Source organism: Balaenoptera musculus, chromosome 11, assembly GCF_009873245.2.
Source record: "Balaenoptera musculus isolate JJ_BM4_2016_0621 chromosome 11, mBalMus1.pri.v3, whole genome shotgun sequence".
Classification (NCBI taxonomy): Eukaryota; Metazoa; Chordata; class Mammalia; order Artiodactyla; family Balaenopteridae; genus Balaenoptera; species Balaenoptera musculus.
The window spans coordinates 100,049,229-100,072,345 of record NC_045795.1 but is presented as its reverse complement, the minus strand read 5'-3'; the positions used below and the strand labels follow the sequence as shown (position 1 = coordinate 100,072,345).

At 36.9% G+C, this 23,117-nt stretch overlaps 1 protein-coding gene across 3 annotated transcripts in view; it reads left to right on the top strand.

Annotated features, from left to right (window-relative positions):
• NR2C2 (nuclear receptor subfamily 2 group C member 2) overlaps positions 1-23,117 on the top strand; it is an 82,635-nt gene that overhangs the window by 35,557 nt on the left and 23,961 nt on the right. For all 3 annotated transcript variants that reach the window (XM_036870212.1, XM_036870211.1, XM_036870210.1), the window contains one exon: positions 14,501-14,611. In XM_036870212.1, coding sequence (XP_036726107.1) covers positions 14,540-14,611 — 72 coding nt within the window. In that variant the 5' untranslated portion in view covers positions 14,501-14,539. The remainder of the gene's footprint in view (positions 1-14,500; positions 14,612-23,117) is intronic.

Sequence of the window (23,117 nt, the reverse complement as noted above, 5' to 3'; positions counted from 1 at the left end):
TTTGCTTTTGTTTGTTTCTTGATAGTAGCCATCCTAATGGGTATGAGATGGTATCTCATAGTTTTGATTTTTATTTCCCCAGTGATTAGTGATGTTGAACAGGCTTTCATGTGCTTATTGGCCATTTGTGTATTTTCTTTGGAGAAATGTCTATTCAAATCTTCTGCCCATTTTTTAGTCAGGTTGAGTTTTTTTTTAATGTTGTTGAGTTTTAGAAGTTCTTTATATAACCCGGAAATTAATGCCTTATCAGATACATGATTTGCAGATGTTTTCTCTCATTCTGTAGGTTGCCTTTTTACTCTGTTGATACTGTCTTTCGATGCGCAAATTTTAAGTTTTTATGAAGTTCAAGTTGTGTGTTTTTTTTCTTTTGTTGCCTGTGCCTTTTGTGTAATATTCATGAAATAATTGCCAAATCCAGTGTGTGATACTTTTCTCCTATGTTTTCTGAGAGTTTTATAGTTTTAGGTCTTAGACTTAGGTCTTTGATCCATTTTGAGTTAATTTTTGTGTATGGTGTGAGGTAAGAGTCCAGCTTCATTCTTTTGCATGTGAATATCCAGTTTTCCTAGTACTGTTTGTTGAAAAAAATGTCTTTTCCCCATTGAATGGTCTTGGCTCCCTTGTCAAAAAATCATAACCTTATATGCAATGATTTATTTCTGGAATCTTTTTTCCTTTGGTCTGTATGTCTGTCTTTATGCCAGTACCACAGTTTTGTGACTATAGCTTTGTAGCACGTCTTGAAATCAGGAAGTGTGAGTCCTCCAGCTTTGTTCTTTATCAAGGTAGTTTTGTCTATTTGGGATCCCTGGAGATTCCATACAAAGTTCAGGATGGATTTTTCTATTTCTGCAAAAAAAAAAAAAAAAAAAAAAAATCATTGAAATTTTGATAGGAATTGCATTGAACCTATAAATCACTTTGGAAAATATTGACATCCTAGCAATATTAAGTCTTCCAATCCCATGAACATGAAAAAGGTTTCCATTTATTCTTTAATTCCTCTTAGCAATGTTTTGTAGTTTTTAAGGTACAAATCTTTTACCTTTTACTTCTTTTCCAATTTGGATGCCTTTTCTTTCTTCTGCTTGCCTAATTCCTCTGGCTAGAACTTCTAGTACAATGTTGAGTAGAGGTGGTGAAAGCAGGCATCCTTGCTTTTGTTCCTTATCTTAGAGGAAAAGCTTTCCGTCTTTCACCATTGACTATGATGTTTACTGTGGGTTTTTCATACATGGCTTTTATTATGTTGAGATAGTCTCCTATCCTAATTCCTTGAGTGTTTTATCATGAAAGGGTGATAAATTTTGTCAGATGCCTTTTCTCCTTCTATTGAGATGATATTGTGGGGTTTTTTCCTTCATTCTGTTAATGCAGTGTATTACAGTGGTAGATTTTTATGTGTTGATTCATCCTTGCATTTCAGGAATAAGTCCCACTTGGTCATGGAGTATAGTCTTTTTAATATGCTGCTGATACAAGTTTGCTAGTATTTTGCTGAGGATTCTTGTATCAGAGTTCATGAGGGATATTGGTCTGTAGTTTTCTTGTAGTGTGTTTGCCTGGCTTTGGTATCAGGGTAATGCTGGCCTCAAATGAGTTTGGAAGTGTTCCTTACTCTTCAGTATTTTGGCATACTTTGAGAATGCTTCTTTAAACGTTTGGAAGAAATGACCAGTGAAGCCTTCGGGTCCAGGGGTTTTCTTTATGGGAAGATTTTTTTTTTAATTATTGATTCAGTCTCCTTAGTAGTTATAGGTCTCTTCATGTTTTCTATTTCTTCATGATTTACTCATGGTATGTTTTGTTTCTAGGAGTTTGTTCATTTTGTCTAGGTTATCCAATTTGTTGGCATACAATTAATCATTCTTATAATGTTTTATATTTCTGTAGAATTGTTAATAATGTCCTCACTTTGATTTCTGATTTCAGTAATTTGGGTCTTCTCTTTTTTTTCCTTAGTCTATCTAGCTAAAGATTTGTCAATTTTGTTGATCTTTTCAAAGAATCAATTTTTAGTTTCATTGATTTTCTGTTTTCCATATTTCTTTTTTCTCTTCTATAATCTTTATTATATCCTTTCTCCTGCCAGCTTTGGATTCAGTTTGTTCTTTTTTTATTCTAGTTGTAAAAGTTAGGTTGCTCATTTGAGATCTTTTTTTTTTTTTTTTAATGTAAGTACTTATAGCTCATAAATTTCCCACTTAACACCACTTTTGCAATGTCCCCTAAGTTTTGGTATGTTGTGTTTTCGTTTCCATTCATCTCTAAGTTTTTTATAATTACCCTCGTGATTTCCTCTTTGATCCATTGGCTGTTTAAGAATGTGTTGTTTAATTTCCACAGATTTGCGATTTTTGCAGTTTCCTTCTGTTGGTGATTTCTAACTTCATCCTGTTATGGTCGGAGAAGACACTTTGTATGATATCTGTCTTTTAAAATTTGTTGAGATTTAATTTGTGGCTGAACTTATGGCCTGTCCTGGAGAGTGTTCCATGTGTACTTGAGAAAAATGTGTCTTTGTTGTTTCTGAGTAGAGTGCTCTGTATAGTGTGTTCAATCTATAGAGTTAGTTTTTATTGTGTTAAGTCTTCTATTTCCTCATATATCTTCTATCTAGTGGTTCTGTCCATTACTGAGACTGGGCTGTTGAAGTCTCCAATTATTATTGCAGAACTGTCCATTTCTTCCTTAAGTTCTATCAGTTTGGGCTTCACATATTTTTCTGGTTATTAGGTGTGTAAATGTTTGTGATTGTTGTATCTTCTTGCTGTGTTGATCCTCTTATTAGTATCCTTCTTTGTGTCTTACAACCTTTTAAAATTTAAAGTCTATTTTGTTTGATTTTAGTACAGCTACCTCTGCTGTCTTCTGGTTTCTATTCGCATGGACTTTTTCCTTTCATTTTCAGTCTATTTGTATCTTTGGTTCTAAAGTGAGTCTCTTATAGGCAGCATACAGTTGGAACAGAGTTTCTCTATAATATTCTGCCGTTATCTCTTTATTAGAGAGTTTAATCCATTTGCATTTAAATATTTACTGATGAGGAGGGACTTCTGTCATTTTGCTCTTCATTTTATATATGCCTTACAGCTTTTTCTATCCTTCATTTCCTGCATTCCTGTCTTCTTTTATGTTTAGTTGATTTTTTTGGTATTGAAATGTTTAAATCATTTCTCATTTTTTTTGTATATATTCTATAGCTATTTTCTTCATGGTTACCATGGGGATTACATATAACATCCTAAAGTTACAGATTCACTCTAGTTTGAATTTATACCAACTTAACTTCAATCACATAGAAAAACATTCTTGCTTTACAACTCTGTCCCCACCCCTTTCAGTTGTTGTTGTCACAGATTACATCTTTATACATTGTGTGCCCAAAAACATAAGCTAATAATTCTTTTAAATACATTAGTCTCCTATGTAGAAAACAAGAGTTAAAGTCACAACAATACTAGCTCTTACTTACACTGATAATTGAGGGGTTTTTTTTTTCTTTAAATGTATTTGTAGAAAATAAAAAGTATAGTTGTAAACCATCACTACAATAATACTAGCTTTTATAATTGCCCATGTATTTACCTGTATTGAAATCTTTATTTCTCCAATGTCCTAGTGTTTTTTCCTTTCACCTTGCAGGACTCCCTTGAGCATTTCTAGCAGGGCAAGGCTAGTGATCACAAATTCCCTTACCTTTTGTTTATCTGGGAATGTCTTGGTTTCTCCCTCAGTTTTAAAAATATTTATTTATTTATCTATTTATTTTAATTGAGGTATAGTTGATTTACAATGTTGTGTTTCTGGCATACAGCAGAGTGATTCAGTTTTTTATATATATATTCTTTTTCATATTCTTTTCCATTATGGTTTATTACAGGATATTGAATATAGTTCCCTGTGCTATACAAAAGGACCTTGTTGTTTATCTATTTTATATATGTAAATATATGTGGTATATATATGTGTGTGCGTGGGTGTGTGTATAGTTTGCGATAAAAGAAATTTTCACGTACTGAGATAACAGGGAGGTCATTCTGGCTTATGCATGAGTTAACTCGAATTTTATGCTAACTAAAATAGCCTGTTTGTGGCCTATCAAACATACATTGTACATCTGCTTTAATTATTAAAGAAAAGGGCACACTGACCAGAAGTAAAGAATGTCCATGTTAAAAATAAAGATTCCTCTCTTCCTGAGGCGCCAATGCTGGGCCTTCTTTGATGATAAAACTCCCTTCCCAGGTGCCAAGGCCATGCTGACTTACTGATCTCTGATCTTTGTGGGGTTTTTTGTTTTTAAACCTTGAAGAAATGTAATGTTCTTTGTTCTGACAAGATATAAAACTGTGCTGGAAACCATGCTTCTCCAGAGGAGCTTCTCAGAGTAATCTGGGAAGCTGGCTTCTGGGCTTGTCCTTAGTTTGGCTCAAATAAAACTCTTCTTACTGTAGATTCTTTATTGATTATTTTCATTGACACTTGTATCTGCTAACCCCAAACTCCTAATTTATCCCCTTCCCCTTTGGTAACCATAAGTCTGTCTTCTATGTCTGTGAGTCTGCTTCTGTTTTGTAAATAAGTTCATTTGTATCATTTTTTTTAAAGATTCCACATATAAGTGATATCATATGCTATTTCTCTTTCTCTTTCTCACTTACTTCACTTAGTATGATAATCTCTAGGTCCATCCATGTTGCTGCAAATGGCATTATTTCATTCTTTTTTATGGCTGAGTTGTATTCCACTATATATATATACTGCATCTTCTTTATCCATTCATCTGTCGATGTACATTTAGGTTGCTTCCATGTCTTGGCTATTGTAAATAGTGTTGATGTGAACATTGGGGTGATGTTTCTTTTCGAATTAGAGTTTTCACCAGATACATGCCTAGCAGTGTGGTTGCTGGATCATATGGCAACTCTTTATTTTAGTTTTTTAACAAACCTCCGTGCTGTTTTCCACAGTAGCTGCACCAATTTACATTCCCACCAACAGTGTAGGAGGGTTCTCTTTTCTCCACACCCTCTCCAGCATTTATTATTTGTAGACCTTTTTTTAAAATTTTATTTATTTTTATTTTTGGTTGCGTCGGGTCTTTGTTGCTGCCCAGGGACTTTCTCTAGTTGCGGCGAGCGGGGGCTACTCTTCATTGCGGTGCGCAGGCTTCTCATTGCAGTGGCTTCTCTTGTGGAGCACGGGCTCTAGGCACGTGGGCTCAGCAGTTGTGGCTTGCAGACTCTAGAGCACAGGCTCAGTAGTTGTGGCGCACAGGCTTAGTTGCTCTGAGGCATGTGGGATCTTCCCGGACCAGGCCTCGAACCCCTGTCCCCTGCATTGGCAGGCAGATTCTTAACCAGTGTGCCACCAGGGAAGCCCTATTTATAGACTTTTTAATGATGACCATTCTGACTAGTGTGAGGTGATACCTCATTATAGTTTTGATTTGCATTTCTCTAATAATTAGCGATGTTGAGCATCTTTTCATGTGCCTATTGGCCAACTGTATGGTCTTCTTTGGAGAAATATCTGTTTAGGTCTTCTGCCCATTTTTTGATTGGGTTGTTTGCCTTTTACTGTTATTGAGTTGTATGAGCTGTTTGTATATTTTGGAAATTAAGCCCTTGTCAGTCACATCATTTGCAAGTATTTTCTCCCAGTCCACAGGTTGTCTTTTTGTTTTGTTTATGGTATACTTTGCCGTGCAAAAGCTTATAAGTTTTATTTTTGTTTCTATTTCTGTTGTCTTGGGAGACTGACCTAAGAAAACATTGCTACGATTTATGTCAGAGAATGTTTTGCCTATGTTCTTTTCTAGGAGTTTTATGGTGTCATGTCTTATATATGTCTTTAAGCCATTTTGAGTTTATTTTTGTGTAGGGTGTGAGGGAGTGTTCTAACTTTGTTGAGTTACATGCGGCTGCCCAGCTTTCCCAACACCACTTGGTGAAGAGTCTTTTCTTCATTGTGTATTCTTGCCTCCTTTGTCGAAGATTAATTGGCCGTAGGTGTGTGGGTTTATTTCTGGTTGATCCATATGTCTGTATTTGTGCCAGTATCATGAGATTTTGATTACTGTAGCTTTGTAGTATTGGCTGAAATCTGGGAGGGTTATGCTTCCAGCTTTATTCTTTTTTCCTCAGGATTGCTTTGGCAGTTCTGGGTCTTTTATGGTTCCATAAAAATTATAGGAGTATTTGTTCTAGTTCTGTGAAAAATGTCATGGGTAATTTGATAAGGATTGCAGTAAATCTGTAGATTGCTTTGGGTAGTGTGGCCATTTTAACAATATTAATTCTTCCAATCCGAGAACATGGGATATCTTTCCATTTCTTTGTATTATCTTCGAATTCCTTTATCAGTGTTTTATAGTTCTCAGCATGTAAGTCTTTCACCTCCTTGGTCAGGTTTATTCCTAAGTACTTTACTTTTTAATGCGATTTTGAAAGGTTTTTGTTTTTGTTTTTTTTACTTTCCCTTTCTAATATTTCATTGCTAGTGTAAAGAAATGCAACTGATTTATGTATGTTAACCTTGTATCCTGCTACCTTGCTGAATCCACTTATCACTTCTAGTAGTTTTTTTTTTTTTCTTCTAGTAGTTTTTATGTGGAGTCTTGAGGGTCTTCTGTATCTTAGTATCATGTCATCTGCATATAATGACAATTTTACGTCTTCCTTCCAATTTGGATACCTTTTATTTCTTTTTCTTGTCTGATTGTTGTGGCTAGGACTTCCAAAACTTGTTGAATAGAGGTGGTAAGAGTGGGCATCCTTGCCTTGTTCCAGATTTTAGCAGGAAGGCTTTCAGCTTTTCACCATTGAGTATTATGTCGGCTGTGGGTTTGTCATAAGTAGCTTTTATTATGTTGAGGTATGTTCCCTCTATACCTACGTTGGCAAGAGTTTTTATTATGAATGGATGTTGAATTTTTCAAATGCTTTTTCTGCATCTATTGAGATGATCGTGTGGTTTTGTCTTTTCTTTTGTTGATGTGGTGTATCACATTGATTCATTTGTGTATGTTGAACCATTCTTGTGACCCTGGGATGAATCCAACTTGGTTGTGGTGTATGATCTTTTTTTATGTATTGTTGGATTCAGTTGCTAATATTTTGTTGAGAATTTTTGCATCTGTATTCATCAAAGATATTGGCCTGTAATTTTCTTTTTTGGTGGTGTCTTTGTCTGGTTTTGACATCAGGGTGAGGTGGCTTTCTAGAACGACTTTGGGAGTGCTCCCTCCTCTTCACTCTTTTGGAAGAGTTTGAGAAGGATTGGTGTTAGTTCTTTTAATGTTTTGTAGAATTCTCCAGTGAAGCCATCTGGTCTCGGACTTTTGTTTGCAGAGAGTTTTTTAAATTACGGATTCTATTTCACGTCTAGTAATCAGTCTGTTCAAATTATTTCTTCTCGATTCAGTTTTGGTGGGCTGTATGTTTCTAGAAACTTGTCCATTTCTTCTAGGTTGTCCAATTTGTTGACATATAATTGTATTTCTTTATGGTTTTTTTGTATTTCTGTGGTATCAGTTGTTACTTGTCCTCTTTCATTTATTTTGTTTATTGGGTCCTCTCTCTTTTCTTTATGGTGAGCCTGGCTAGAGGTTTGTAGATTTTGTTTACCCTTTCAAAAACCCAGCTCTTGGTTTGATTGTTCTTTTTCTGTTGTTTTTTTAAATCTCTATTTATTTCCTCTCTGGTCTTTATTATTTTGTTCCTTCTGCTGACTTAAGGTTTTGTTTGTTCTCCTTTTTCTAATTCTTTTAGATGGCAGGTTAGGATGCTTATTTGAGATTTTTCTTGTTTTTTGAGGAAAGCCTGTATTGCTTTGAACTTCCCTCTAAAGAGTTTTTGCTGCATCCCATAGATTTTGTATGGTTGTATTTTCATTGTCATTTATTTCAAGGTATGTTCTGATTTCATCGTTGACCTATTGATTTTTTAGTAGCATGTTGTTTAGTCTCCATGTAATCGTTTTTTTTTCTCATTTCTCTTTCTGTGGTTGATTTCTAGTTTCATGCTGCCATTGTGGTCAGAAAAGATGCTTGAAATGATTTCTGTCCTCTTAAATTTGTTGAGACTTGTTTTGTGTCCTAGTATGTGGTCTATCCTAGAGAAAGTTCCATGTGCACTTGAAAAGGATATGTATTCTGGGTTTTTTTGATGTAATGTCCTGAAAGTATCAACTAAGTCTAACTGTTCTATTGTGTCATTTAGGATCTCTGTTGCCTTATTGATTTTCTGTCTGGACGATCTGTCCATTGATGTCAGTGAGGTGTTAAATTTTCCTACTATTACTGTGTTCTCATCAGTGTCTCCGTTTATATCTGTTAGTATTTGTTTTATGTATATAGGTGCTCCTATATTGGGTGCCTTTGTTAATGAGTGTAATAGCCTCTTCTTATATTGATCCTTTTATCATTATATAGTGTCCTTCTTTGTCTTTCTTTATGGATTTTGTTTTAAAGTCTGTTTTGTCTCGTATGAGTATTGCTGCCCCTGCTTTCTTCTCATTTCCGTTTGCACGAAATATCTTTTTCCATCCCTTCACTTTCAATCTATGTGTGTTCTTCGCTCTAAAGGGTTCCTTGTAGGCAGCATACTGTAGGCTCTTATTTTATTATCCAGTCTACCACTCTATGTCATTTGATGGGGGCATATAATCCATTGACATTTAAGGTAATTATTCTTTTTTTAAATGATTATTTATTTATTTATTTATTTATGGCTGTGTTGGGTCTTAATTTCTGTGCGAGGGCTTTCTCCAGTTTCGGCAAGCGGGGGCCACTCTTCATCGTGGTGCGCGGGCCTCTCACTATCGCGGCCTCTCTTGTTGCGGAGCACAGGCTCCAGACGCACAGGCTCAGTAATTGTGGCTCATGGGCTTAGCTGCTCCATGGCACGTGGGATCTTCCCAGACCAGGGCTTGAACCCATGTCCCCTGCACTGGCAGGCAGATTCTCAACCACTGCGCCACGAGGGAAGCCCTGGTAATTATTAATAGATATATATTTATTGCCATTGTAAATGTTTTCCAGTTGATTTTATATTTTTTCTTTGTTCCTTTTTTTTGTTTTTCCTTTTGTGGTTTGATGGTTTTCTTTTATATTATGCTTGTGTTTTCTTCTTTTTGGTTTTTGTGAATAATGTTTTTGATTTGTGGTTTACCTGTTTTTCAGGTATGCTAACCTGTTACTGTATCTACTTGCTTTAGGACTGGTTGTCATATAGACTCCAAATACATTCTTAAAAAAACAAAAAAATCTACAATTTCTTACTCCCTTCCCCACACTTTATGATTTTTATGTCCTCTTTTATATCTTCATGTTTATGCTTTTGCTGTTCATTGTAGTTATCACTTTCACCGAAAAAAATTTTTTTTTAATTTTTTAATCTGCGTACTGGCTTATTTAAGTGATCTATTTTCCAATTAAGTTTTTTTAAAAGTAAGTTATTTATTTATTATTTATTTATTTTTGGCTGTGTTGGGTCTTCATTGCTGTAGATGGGCTTTCTCTAGTTGCAGCAAGTGGGGGGTACTCTTTGTTGCGGTGCGTGGGCTTATTGCAGTGGCTTCTCTTGTTAAGGAGCATGGGCTCTAGGCACGTGGGCTTTGGTAGTTGTGGCATGCGGACTCCAGAGCACAGGCTCAGTAGTGTTGGCACACGGGCTTAGTTGCTCTGCGGCATATGGAGTCTTCCTGGACCAGGCTCGAACCCCTGTTCCCTGCATTGGCAAGCGGATTCTTAACCACTGCGCCACCAGGGAAGGCCCCAATTGTGGTTTTTTTTTCTTTCCTATAGATTCTTGCTGCTGCTGCTTTTTTTTGCTTTTTTCTTATTTAGAGAAGATTTTTTTAATATTTCTTTTAGGTTAAAAGTTTAGTATTGCCATATTCTTTTAGTTTTTGCTTGTCTGAGAAATTCTTTGACTCTCCTTCTATTCTAATGATAATCTTGCTGTGTAGAGTATCCTAGGTTGCAGGTTTTTCCCTTTTAGGACTTAGAATTTATCTTGCCACTCCCTTCTGGCCCTGTAGCATTTCTGTAGAGAAATCAGCAGATAGCCTTATGGGGGGGTTCCCTTATAAAATTAACTCTGTTTTTCTCTTGCTGCCTTTAGAATCCTCTCTTTGTCTTTAACTTTTGCCATTTTAATTATAAACTCCCTCACTTTTTTTTTTTTAATAGATTGAGAAACTGATTGGACATTGAATGCAAACTAAGACCACTTGACTGTTACTGAAATGAATAGCCCAGTTTGCTTTTTTTTTTTTAAAGAAATTCACGTTCTTTTATTTATTTATTTATTTATTTATGACTGTGTTGAGTCTTCGTTTCTGTGCGAGGGCTTTCTCTAGTTGCGGCAAGTGGGGACCACTCTTCATCGCGGTGCACGGGCCTCTCACCATCGCGGCCTCTCTTGTTGCGGAGCACAGGCTCCAGACGTGCAGGCTCAGTAATTGTGGCTCACGGGCCCAGTTGCTCCGTGGCATGTGGGATCTTCCCAGACCAGGGCTCGAACCCGTGTCCCCTGCATTGGCAGGCAGATTCTCAACCACTGCGCCACCAGGGAAGCCCAACTCCCTCACTTTTGAAGGACAGTTTCGCCAGGCATAGTATTTTGGGTTGACAGGTTTCTTTTCTTTGAGCACTTTGACTGTATTGGCCAACTGCCTTCTGGCCTCCAAAGTTTCTCATGAGAAATCTAATTGCAGGTCCTTCGTATGTGATAATTTGCTTCTCTCTTACTGTTTTCAAGATGTTCTCTTCTTGTCTTTTGAAAGTTTGATTATAATGTCTTGATTTCGGTCTCTTTGAGTTCCTATTACTTGGAGTTTGGTGAGCTTGGATGTTTATGTTCATGTCTTTGATCAAATTTGGGAAGTTTTCAGACATTATTTCTTCAAATATTCTTTGCTCACTCCCCTTTTTGTCCTCCAGGCTCCCACAATGCTATGTTGGTCTACTTTTGGTATCCTGTAGGCCTCATAGGCACTGGTCAGTTTTCTTCAATCTTTTTTCTTTCTGTTCCTCAGACTCACTAATTTCTATCACGGTAACTGATTCATCTGCTTGTTCAAATCTTCCTTTGAATCCTTTCAGTGAATTTTTCATTTCAGTTATTGTAGTTTTCAGCTCCAAAAAATTTTTTTTGGTTTCTTTCTAGGTTTTCTATCTGTTTATTGGCATTTCCATTTTGTTCATACATCGTCTTCTGAGTTTTCCAGAAGTCTTCCTTTAGTTCAATCTTTGTCTAATACATTTGACATGAGATCTTTTTCAGGGATAACTTATGTTGATTTTTTTTTTTCCTTTGAATGGATCATAATTTTTTGTTTCTTTGTATGCCATGTGGTTTTGTTGTTGTTGTTGAAACAACATTTGAATCTGGACATTTAAATCTAATAATGTGGTAACTCTGGAAGTCAGATTCTCTCCTTTTCCAAATATTTACTGTTTTTTGTTACTTTGTTGTTTTTGTTGTAAGCTGTTTCTCTTCCAAGGAGCATCCTGACATGTAAACTTAAGGTCTTTTCTAGGGTCTTTTCTAAACCTGTGCCTTTCTCTGAGCATGTGTATTTACTTTCTAACTGTCCCTGTATATGCAGTTAGTTTTGAATGTCCTTGTCTTTAATGTCTGGTTCCCAATAGAGGATAAAGAGAAAAATGGGGAGGCGGGGGAAGCAATCCAGTCTTTTAAGTCCCCTGGAAATCACTTCAGCAGAAACGGAGGGGCTTGCAACAGGAGGAGGAAGTACAAAGACCATGGGTACCCCTTCTTTGTCTGCACCTCTGGGATCAGAGGAAGCAATCAGTGATTGGAGCACAGATCCCCAGTATTTGGAGGACAAGGGCCCTTTTTGCCCGCCCTGGCTCCCACAAGCTGTGTGCAAGCTGCTTCTGGAACAGGTGCACAGCTGCCTGTTATAGGGTAGAGGTGGGGAATGGGTAGCTGCTGCTACTGTGCTAGGAACTGGAGTTGACCAAAATTAACTGCAGTTTATGGTCCAAGGCTTCCCCTGGAAATTGCAAGCCTCCAGTAGACTCCTGAGTTTCAAAATAGTTACATCAGACAGATTCCACCAGTGCAGTTGTGGTCTAGGTAGGGAAAGAGATTCCTGGTGTTTCCTACTCCACCATCTTCCCAGAATTCTCTCTCTTGAGTTAATTGTTTTCCATATAGTAGGAGGGAGGGGTCCAGTTTCTTTCTTCTATGTTGTGTCCAGTTGTTCCATCACCATTTGTTGAAAATACTCTTCTTTCCCAATTGAATTGCCATGCCACTTTTGTCAAAAGTCATCTGACCACATATGGGAGGGTTTATTTCTGGGCTCTTTGTTCTGTTTTGTTGGTCATTGTGTCTGTTTTTATGCCATTGCCAACAGTTTTGATTACTGTAGCTTTATAATAAGTTTTGAAGCCAGGAAGTGTGAGTCCTCCAACTTTGTTCTTTTTCAGGATTGTTTGGCTATTCTGGGTCCCTTGCATTTCCATGAATTTTAGGATGAGCTTGTCAATTTATGCAATGTAGGCAGCTAGAATTTTGATAGCAACTATATTAAATCTGTTGATCAATTTGTGTAGTATTGTCATCTTAACAATATTAAATCTTCTGATCCATGAACACAGATGTCATCTAGGTCTTCTTTAATTTCTTTCAACAATGTTTTGTAGTTTTCAGTATACAAATACTACACTTTTGTTAAATTTATTCCTAAGTATTTTCTTGTGTTTGATGCTATGGTCAGTGGGATTGTTTCTTTAATTTTATTTTCTGATTGCTCTTTGCTAACTTATAGAAAGATAACTTATTTTTATATGTTGATCTTGTATTCTGCAACCTTGAAACTCATTTACTAGCGCTAATAGTTTTTCTGTGGTTTCTTTCGGATTTTCTGTGTACAAGATCATATCATCTGCAAGTAGAGATAGTTTTCCTTCTTTCCAAATCTGGCTGCTTTTGTTTATTTTTCTTTCCTAATTGCCCTGTCTAGAACTTCCAGTACAGTATCAAGTAGACATGGTGAAAGCAGACATCTTTGTCTTGTTCCTGATCTTAGGAGAAAGCTTTCAGTCTTCTATCACTAAGTATTATGTTAGCTGTATTTTATAGATACTCATTATCAGATTGATAGAATATCAGTACTCTATTCTTTTTTTTAAAATTTATTTATTTTATTTTTGGTTGCATTGGGTCTTTGCTGCTGCAAGCAGGCTTTCTCTAGTTGCGGTGAGCGGGGGCTACCCTTCGTTGCCGTGCACAGGCTTCTCATTTCAGTGGCTTCTCTTGTTGCAGAGCACGGGCTCTAGGCTCTAGGTAGCTGTGGTGCACAGGCTCAGTAATTGTGGTGCACGGGCTTAGTTGCTCCTCAGCATGTGGGATCTTCCCAGACCAGGGCTCAAACCCGTGTCCCCTGCATTGGCAGGTGGATTCTTAACCACTGTGCCACCAGGTAAGCCCAGTACTTCTGTTCTTATTTTGTTGAGTGTTTTTATCATGAAAGAGTGTTGAATTTTGTCAAATGCTTCCTCTGTACGTTGAGATGATCATTTGGCTTTTGTCCTCTGTTTTTGGGTGTGTTACATTGTTTGATTCATATGCTGAGCCAACCTTGCATTCCTGGGATAAATCCCACTTAGTCATAGTGTATGATTCTTTATATGCTTCTGGATTCATTTTGCTAGGGTTTTGTTGCAGATTGTTGCATCTATATTCATAAGGAATATTGATCTGTAGTTTTCTTGTGGTGTCTGTCTGGTTTTGGTATCAGGTAATACCAACCTCATAGAATGAATTGGGAAGTGTTGCTTCCTCCTCCTCCTCTTCTCCTTCTTTTTCCTTTTTTTGTTTTTTGTTTTTTTGTTTTTTTGAAGTTTGAAAAGCATTGGTTCATGATATACTTTTATTCAAGGAAAAATAATATCTGCTCACTTCAGGTGCCCAAGTGACCATTCAGAACCTTGAAACTTGACTTTAGTGAGTATTGACCTTGTGTTATTGATGAGCTTTTTCTGATTTTATCACAGTGAGGATGGGAGGTTGCCAGACTCTTTCACAAGTATTAATCCCAGTAGTTTCGAGTGTAATTCTGGTTGTTTGTCATCTTCAACAGTATTGTGAGAGCCTGTCTTCTGGAAACTGTCATCTTAAAGGAGTGCTTTATAGCTGGCTTTAGAGACAGTGAAAAAAATTCAAAGATGATCTCTAAGAAGTTATTTTGGTAGCTTTTTATTTTATTGATGCTGTGCAGAGCAGACCTGAAAATACCTTTCATTTTTTCTTGCATTTTCAACATTAGAAACAGCTATTTTAGCTGTTTCTCAGGATCATTCTGTGGAAATATCTCATTGATTTCCTTTGTCATCGAAAACTATACAATTTTATCACTCAAAGCCACAGTGAAAGCAAGAGGCATGGTCCTCAAACCACCACTGGGCATCTTTCTGAGCCCCCTTGTGATCCAGCCCGCTTCTCACCCACAGGTACCACGTACACAGACTTCTCGGCCGGAATCTCCAGGGATGACCAGCCCCTCCCCGCGCATCCAGATAATCTCCACTGATTCTGCGGTAGCCTCACCTCAGCGCATTCAGGTACCTGCACTAGTCCCACTTGATTCCAGCCACCTGCCTGAGGGCAGACCTACCTTCCCTGAATCGTTTCCGAAAACAAACCTGCCTAAGGGTTTCACTAAGGAGCTGTGCTTCTTAGGCATCAAGTATAGTACAATCTCATTTATTTTTTAAAAGATAAAAGAAGAAAGATTTTACATTTACTAAGCTGACTTACTTTTAATCTAAAAGTCTGAACTGTCACTTCAAACTATTGGAATGAAGTACCATTTATTACTTATGTGCTTCAAAATTGAGAGGTAGTGTGTCTTAGTAGTTAAGAGTATGGACCTCCACTTGAAGTCAAATCCAATGCCCCATTTTATAGCTTTTCTAATGTCTCACTTTTTTCATTTAGAAAATGTACATAATAGTAGTACTTACCTCATAAGGTTATTAGAAAGAATCAGTGAATATTGCTTGTAAAATGCTTGAAACGGTGCTTGGCACATAATAACATTTGGTATGTACTAATTATCTATAATAACTATTATTGCCAGTATTGTTGTTATTGTTAACTAATTGATGATATTCACTTACGGGAAGTTTAGTCTTCCCAGGGCTCTGAACCTGCCTCTTTCCCACTGAACAAAGAGAAGGTACATGTATCGAAATCATGATCAACAAGCAAAAAGAAGGGAAAATTATCGATGACACACATACATTAAAGAATCATAGTTATCTCAAAAGGCTGAATCAAAAGGCCAAACCAAAGCACATGAACAGAAATGAACGGCAGAAAAAACGCTAGTTGTGTAACGTAAGTTTGAGAGAATAGCAGGTGGACAGGTATTTGAGTGAATAAGTAAAGGATTGCTTTCATTTACAGTTTCTTTATTTTAAAAATCAGTATAAGTGAGTAGTATGCTGTAATAACTAGATGACTTCCATAGTGTTCACCCATTCTTAAAAGTGATTTTATGGATTACTATAAACTAAGCATAGAAGAGTTCTAATAAGTAAAGTGAAATGAGTTGTTAAAAATTATATTTCCATCATGTCTGTATTACATATTATTTTATCATAAATACCAAAGTTCATATACTTATTTTCTTAACGTCACACCAAGTAGGAAGCACATATCTGAGTGTCTAGAAATTCAGAAGGAATTGGTCCAACGTTAATGAGATTTTACTATTCCTCAGAATTAGAAACTTGATACAGCTAAGTTATTTTTTTCTCTTTTGCTTTGTTCTTATTTGCTGATTGTGACTTGAAAATGAGTCCTTTATAGTTTTATGTAGCAGGTGTTAGGATCCTGCCTACATAACTCTCCCAACTCTAACTAACTAGGAACTAACTTTGTACATTTAACCATGGATGTTATATTATGGTTTCACAACCACCTGAGGGCAGATGAGAACATAGAAAGTTCTTCTAGAAAACTCCGTTGGTAGCTAGTTTGTGTTTTAAGAGAGGGTATACAGCCCTCTGTATTGGTATAAGAAGGATCTTTCTGTTTTCCTGAGGGGTATTCAGGCATCCCATTCTGTACAGTGGGGCTGTTCCCATGCCCTGGTGCTTGGCCCATGGTTCCACCACTGTCCTGGCTAGAATGCAGTAAGATTCTTGAGCAGCAGTCTTGTAGAATAGATCTTTGGTGTTGAGCTTTCAGTTTCTCTAGGGAAGATAACCCATTAGCGTGAGTTTTATGTAAAGTTAGTATAGTTGAAAATCTTTTCATTGTGCGCTGTCAATAAAATTAGCCATACCTCGGGACTTCCCTGGCGGTCCAATGGTTAAGACTCCGTGCTTCCACTGCAGCGGACACGAGTTCGATCCTTGGTTGGGGAACTAAGATCCTGCATGCTGTGCTGTGGGGCAAAAAAAAAAAAAAGGGACCTACCTCGGTGCAACAGAGCTGACTGTTTTTCAAGGTTTGGTTTTTTAAAGGAAGGTTATTGGTCATAGGTTGGTTTCTGGGTTCTTGATGTTGGTGCTGATGGCTTTGATGAAGTTTTCATTTCTAGCCCTGACTTCAGTGATGGATCTCTGATCCCCTGAGGTGTGGGGAAAGAATACATTTTCTGATATTTTAATGAATAACAGTGCTCTGAACCCAAATAGTGGCTTGTGTGATAAGGTTGGGAGGGAAAGATTATTCAATAAGGGTGGCAAGCTATGCAACGTTTAGGAGCTTTGGCTCTGAATGGAACAGATTTTAGGGTCAAATCTTGTTTCCGCTCAGCACTGTGACCCTGGGAAACGTTTCTATAACATCTATAATTGTAAAGTGACAGCAGTAATAGTACCTGTTTTATAGGATTGTAAAAGGATTAAGAGATACTGCCTATAAAGTTGTAGGAAGTAGACGTCAATAAATGTTAGCATCTGTGTTATAATTTTTTAATGTTTTATTTTCATATAAGTTCAAACTTAAGGAAAATAATACATATAAATCCTGTGTCCCCTTTACACGGATTTGCCACTTGTTTGCTGTAACATTCTGAATGTATGTATAATGTGTTTTTTCTGAATCATTTGAGAATAAAGTGGAGACATCATGCCTCTTTGCCCTGGATACTTCAGCATGTATTTTCTCTTACATAATTACAATACAGTTATCAAAATCAGTAAATTTAATATTGAAACATGCCATTATCTATTCCATAGTCCATATTCTAAAATTTCATCAGTTTTCCCAATTAAGTCCTTTATAACTATTTTTTCCCATTCCAGGATTTATTTTTATTGTTTTTAATAATGATAGCAAAAATCAAGGTGTCAGTCAACACAAGCCCTACATATCTAGTTGTGCAGACCAACAGAGGGCTGATCTGATGATGGACTTGTGTTCATCAGTATCATGTCATCCTAATGGCTGCAAAAGGGCTTTGGGGCCAAGTGCGAAGGGTGGTGGTCATCAGAGCAGGGAAGGTAGCCTTGTGACTGGGGTTGAGAGCTGTTGTTTTTTGGGGTACAGAGGTCTAGGGCAGAAACTGTGGGAGGAAGGAGATGGAGATAAGAAAAGCTGTAGAACACCTGCGTGTCTGAAAATAAGGCTTAATCGGAGCCATGCCATCACAAAATCTAGCTTCTCAGTAAATTTCATGGGTTTTCATCATATGTAGTCTTTTTAGGCCAGTGGTTTTCAAACTGTGTTCTTTACTGTTTCCCAGATTACACAAACATTACGTTCAAATTTCATTTTTTAGTCCAGCTTTCAAAGCAATTAAAGTAGATTAAAAGAAAAATACACTTGAACATGTCATATACCAAATTTGACATGCTGGAGGTCGCTGGTGCACTCACTTGTAATCCATGTTCATTCTCTTTGGGGCAGATCTTGGCTTAAACCTTCTTTTGCCATCTCCGTGGATTTTAAGGTTTTCCAGAGCTATTCCTCCACACTCCCCATTTCACATTTATGTTTTCAGGAGAGCATAATTATACTCATTGTTTGAAGGAAATGTTTAAATTTGAGCTTATAAAATACATTTATATAATACAGTGCTTTTTTATCTACTTTATTTTTTGAGGTTTCACATGTTACTAGAAAAGACTTCTGCTGTTTATATGTTTTTTAAAAGTTTGAAATCCTTATTACATTCCCCAGGGGACTGCATCTTGGGCTCTTGTAGCATCCTCCTTCCCTAGGTCTCTCTTCCACCAGCTCTTTATTCCTGCACATCCTTCTTGAGCAGCCAGTACCTGTTCTCTGTCCTTTCTCCATGCGCAACCATCTAAATATTTCCTTTCTTGCTCTGATATTCTAGTGGCCCCTCTCAGGAACTCATAGGAGTTGTTTGTTTTTATGTGCTGACTGGGTAGTAGTTGTACACTGTAACAAAGTCACACCATACAGAGTAAAAGACGAGTCTCCCTCCCTCCCTCTTCTTGGAGTCACCCATGTCTTTCCCAAGAAAAGCCACTGTTACCATATTGCATATTCATTCTTTCAGAGATGGGCTCTGCATCTACACCGGCAAGCATACATGTAAACAATACAGCATATTTTTACAGTCCTGTCGACCTTCTGCCCACACTGCTCTGCACTTTACTCTCTTTTGGAGGTATTTCCCTGTGGTACAAATAGAGCTGCCTCTCTCTCTTTTTTTTTAATATATCATCTCATTTAATGCTCACGACAGCCCTAAGAAGTAGGTGCCATTATTACTATCCTCATTTTTTTTTTTTAACTTTTGTCTTTTACTGGGTCTCTTTTTTTTTTTTTTTTTTTTAAATCAGTCATCAATTTTATACACATCACTTTATACATGTCAATCCCAATCACCCAATTCAGCACACCGCCATCCCCACCCCACCGCAGTTTTCCCCCCTTGGTGTCCATACGTTTGTTCTCTACATCTGTGTCTCAACTTCTGCCCTGCAAACCGGCTCATCTGTACCATTTTTCTAGGTTCCACATACATGCGTTAATATACGATATTTGTTTTTCTCTTTCTGACTTACTTCACTCTGATTGACAGTCTCTAGATCCATCTACGTCTCAACAAATGACTCAATTTCATTCCTTTTTATGGCTGAGTAATATTCCATCGTATATATGTACCACAACTTCTTTATCCATTCGTCTGTTGATGGGCATTTAGGTTGCTTCCATGACCTGGCTATTGTAAACAGTGCTGCAATGAACATTCGGGTGCATGTGTCTTTTTGAATTACGGTTTTCTCTGGGTATATGCCCAGTAGTGGGATTGCTGGGTCATGTGGTAATTCTATTTTTAGTTTTTTAAGGAAGCTCCATATTGTTCTCCATAGTGGCTGTATCAATTTACATTCCCACCAACAGTGCAAGAGAGTTCCCTTTTCTCCACACCCTCTCCAGCATTTGTTGTTTGTAGATTTTCTGATGATGCCCATTCTAACTGGTGTGAGGTGATAGATACCTCATTGTAGTTGTGATTTGCATTTTTCTAATAATTAGTGATGTTGAGCAGCTTTTCATGTGCTTCGTGGCTGTCTGTATGTCTTCTTTGGAGAAATGTCTATTTAGGTCTTCTGCCCATTTTTGGATTGGGGTGTTTGTTTCTTTAATATTGAGCTGAATGAGCTGTTTATATATTTTGGAGATTAATCCTTTGTCCATTGATTCGTTTGCAAATATTTTCTCCCATTCTGAGGGTTGTCTTTTCGTCTTGTTTATGGTTTCCTTTGCTGTGCAAAAGCTTTGAAGTTTCATTAGGTCCCATTTGTTTATTTTTGTTTTTATTTCCATTACTGTAGGAGGTGGATTAAAAAAGATCTTGCTGTGATTTATGTCAAAGAGTGTTCTTCCTATGTTTTCCTCTAAGAGTTTTATAGTGTCCAGTCTTACATTTAGGTCTCGAATCCATTTTGAGTTTATTTTTGTGTATGGTGTTAGGGAGTATTCTAATTTCATTCTTTTACATGTAGCTGTCCAGTTTTCCCAGCACCACTTATTGAAGAGAGTGTCTTTTCTCCATTGTATATCTTTGCCTCCTTTGTCATAGATTAGTTGACCATAGGTGCGTGGGTTTATCTCTGGGCTTTCTATCTTGTTCCATTGATCTATGCTTCTGTTTTTGTGCCAGTACCATATTGTCTTGATTACTGTAGCTTTGTAGTATAGTCTGAAGTCAGGGAGTCTGATTCCTCCAGCTCTGTATTTTTCCCTCAAGACTGCTTTGGCTATTCGGGGTCTTCTGTGTCTCTGTACAAATTTTAAGATGATTTGTTGTAGTTGCGTAAAAAAAATGCCATTGGTAATTTGATAGGGATTGCATTGAATCTGTAGATTGCTTTGGGTAGTATACTCATTTTCACAATGTTGATTCTTCCAATCCAAGAACATGGTATATCTCTCCATCTGTTGGTATCATCTTTAATTTCTTTCATCAGTGTCTTATAGTTTTCTGCATACAGGTCTTTTGTCTCCCTAGGTAGGTTTATTCTTAGGTATTTTATTCTTTTTGTTGCAATGGTAAATGGGAGTGTTTCCATAATTTCTCTTTCAGATTTTTCGTCATTAGTGTATAGGAATGCAAGAGATTTCTGTGCATTAATTTTGTATCCTGCAACTTTACCAAATTCATTAATTAGCTCTAGCAGTTTTCTGGTGGCAGTTTTAGGATTCTCTATGTATAATATCATGTCATCTGCAAACAGTGACAGTTTTACTTCTTCTTTTCCAATTTGTATTCCTTTTATTTCTTTTTCTTCTCTGATTGCCGTGGCTAGGACTTCCAGAACTATGTTGAATAATAGTGGTGACAGTGGACATCCTTGTCTCGTTCCTGATCTTAGAGGAAATGCTTTCAGTTTTTCACCATTGAGAATGATGTTTGCTGTGGGTTTGTCATATATGGCCTTTATTATGTTGAGGTAGGTTCCCTCTATGCCCACTTTCTGGAGAGTTTTTATCATAAATGGGTGTTGAATTTTGTCAGAAGCTTTTTCTGCATCTATTGAGATGATCATATGGTTTTTATTCTTCAATTTGTTAATATGGTGTATCACATTGATTGATTTGCGTATATTGAAGAATCCTTGCATCCCTGGGATAAATCCCACTTGATCGTGGTGTATGATCCTTTTAATGTGTTGTTGGATTCTGTTTGCTAGTATTTTGTTGAGGATTTTTGCATCTATATTCATCAGTGATATTGGTCTGTAATTTTCTTTTTTTGTAGTGTCTTTGTCTGGTTTTGGTATCAGGGTGATGGTGGCCTCATAGAATGAGTTTGGGAGTGTTCCTTCCTCTGCAATTTTTTGGAAGAGTTTGAGAAGGATAGGTGTTAGCTCTTCTCTAAATGTTTGATAGAATTCACCTGTGAAGCCATCTGGTCCTGGACTTTTGTTTGTTGGAAGACTTTTAATCACAGTTTCAATTTCATTACTTGTGATTGGTCTGTTCATATTTTCTGTTTCTTCCTGGTTCAGTCTTGGAAGGTTATACCTTTCTAAGAATTTGTCCATTTCTTCCAGGTTGTCCATTTTATTGGCATAGAGTTGCTTGCAGTAGTCTCTTAGGATGCTTTGTATTTCTGCGATGTCTGTTATAACTTCTCCTTTTTCATTTCTGATTTTGTTGATTTGAGTCCTCTCCCTCTTTTTCTTGATGAGTCTGGCTAATGGCTTATCAATTTTGTTTATCTTCTCAAAGAACCAGCTTTTAGTTTTATTGATCTTTGCTATTGTTTTCTTTGTTTCTATTTCATTTATTTTTACTCTGATCTTTATGATTTCTTTCCTTCTGCTAACTTTGGGTTTTGTTTGTTCTTCTTTCTCTAGTTTCTTTAGGTGTAAGGTTAGATCGTTTACTTGAGATTTTTCTTGTTTCTTTAGGTAGGCTTGTATAGCTATAAACTTCCCTCTTAGAACTGCTTTTGCTGCATCCCATAGGTTTTGGGTCATCGTGTTTTCATTGTCATTTGTCTCTAGGTATTTTTTGATTTCCTCTTTGATTTCTTCAGTGATCTCTTGGTTATTTAGTAATGTATTGTTTAGCCTCCATGTGTTTGTGTTTTTTACGTTTTTTTCCCTGTAATTCATTTCTAATCTCATAACGTTGTGGTCAGAAGAGATGCTTGATATGATTTCAGTTTTCTTAAATTTACTGAGGCTTGATTTGTGACCCAAGATGTGATCTATCCTGGAGAATGTTCTGTGCGCACTTGAGAAGAACGTGTAATCTGCTGTTTTTGGATGGAATGTCCTATAAATATCAATTAAATCTATCTGGTCTATTGTGTCATTTAAAGCTTCTGTTTCCTTATTTATTTTCATTTTGGATGATCTGTCCATTGGTGTAAGTGAGGTGTTAAAGTCCCCCACTATTATTGTGTTACTGTCAATTTCCTCTTTTATAGCTGTTAGCCGTTGCCTTATGTATTGAGGTGCTCCTATGTTGGGTGCGTATATATTTATAATTGTTATATCTTCTTCTTGGATTGATCCCTTGATCATTATGTAGTGTCCTTCCTTGTCTCTTGTAACATTCTTTATTTTAAAGTCTATTTTACCTGATATGAGTATTGCTACTCCAGCTTTCTTTTGATTTCCATTTGCATGAAATATCTTTTTCCATCCCTTCACTTTCGGTCTGTATGTGTCCCTAGGTCTAAAGTGGGTCTCTTGTAGACAGCATATATATGGGTCTTGTTTTTGTATCCATTCAGCAAGCCTGTGTCTTTTAGTTGGAGCATTTAATCCATTCACGTTTAAGGTAATTATCGATATGTATGTTCCTATGACCATTTTCTTAATTGTTTTGAGTTTGTTTATGTAGGTCCTTTTCTTCTCTTGTGTTTCCCACTTAGAGAAGTTCCTTTAGCATTTGTTGTAGAGCTGGTTTGGTGGTGCTGAATTCTCTTAGCTTTTGCTTGTCTGTAAAGCTTTTGATTTCTCCATCAAATCTAAATGAGATCCTTGCCGGGTAGAGTAATCTTGGTTGTAGGCTCTTCCCTTTCATCACTTTAAGTATATCATGCCACTCCCTTCTGGCTTGTAGAGTTTCTGCTGAGAAATCAGCTGTTAACCTTATGGGAGTTCCCTTGTATGTTAT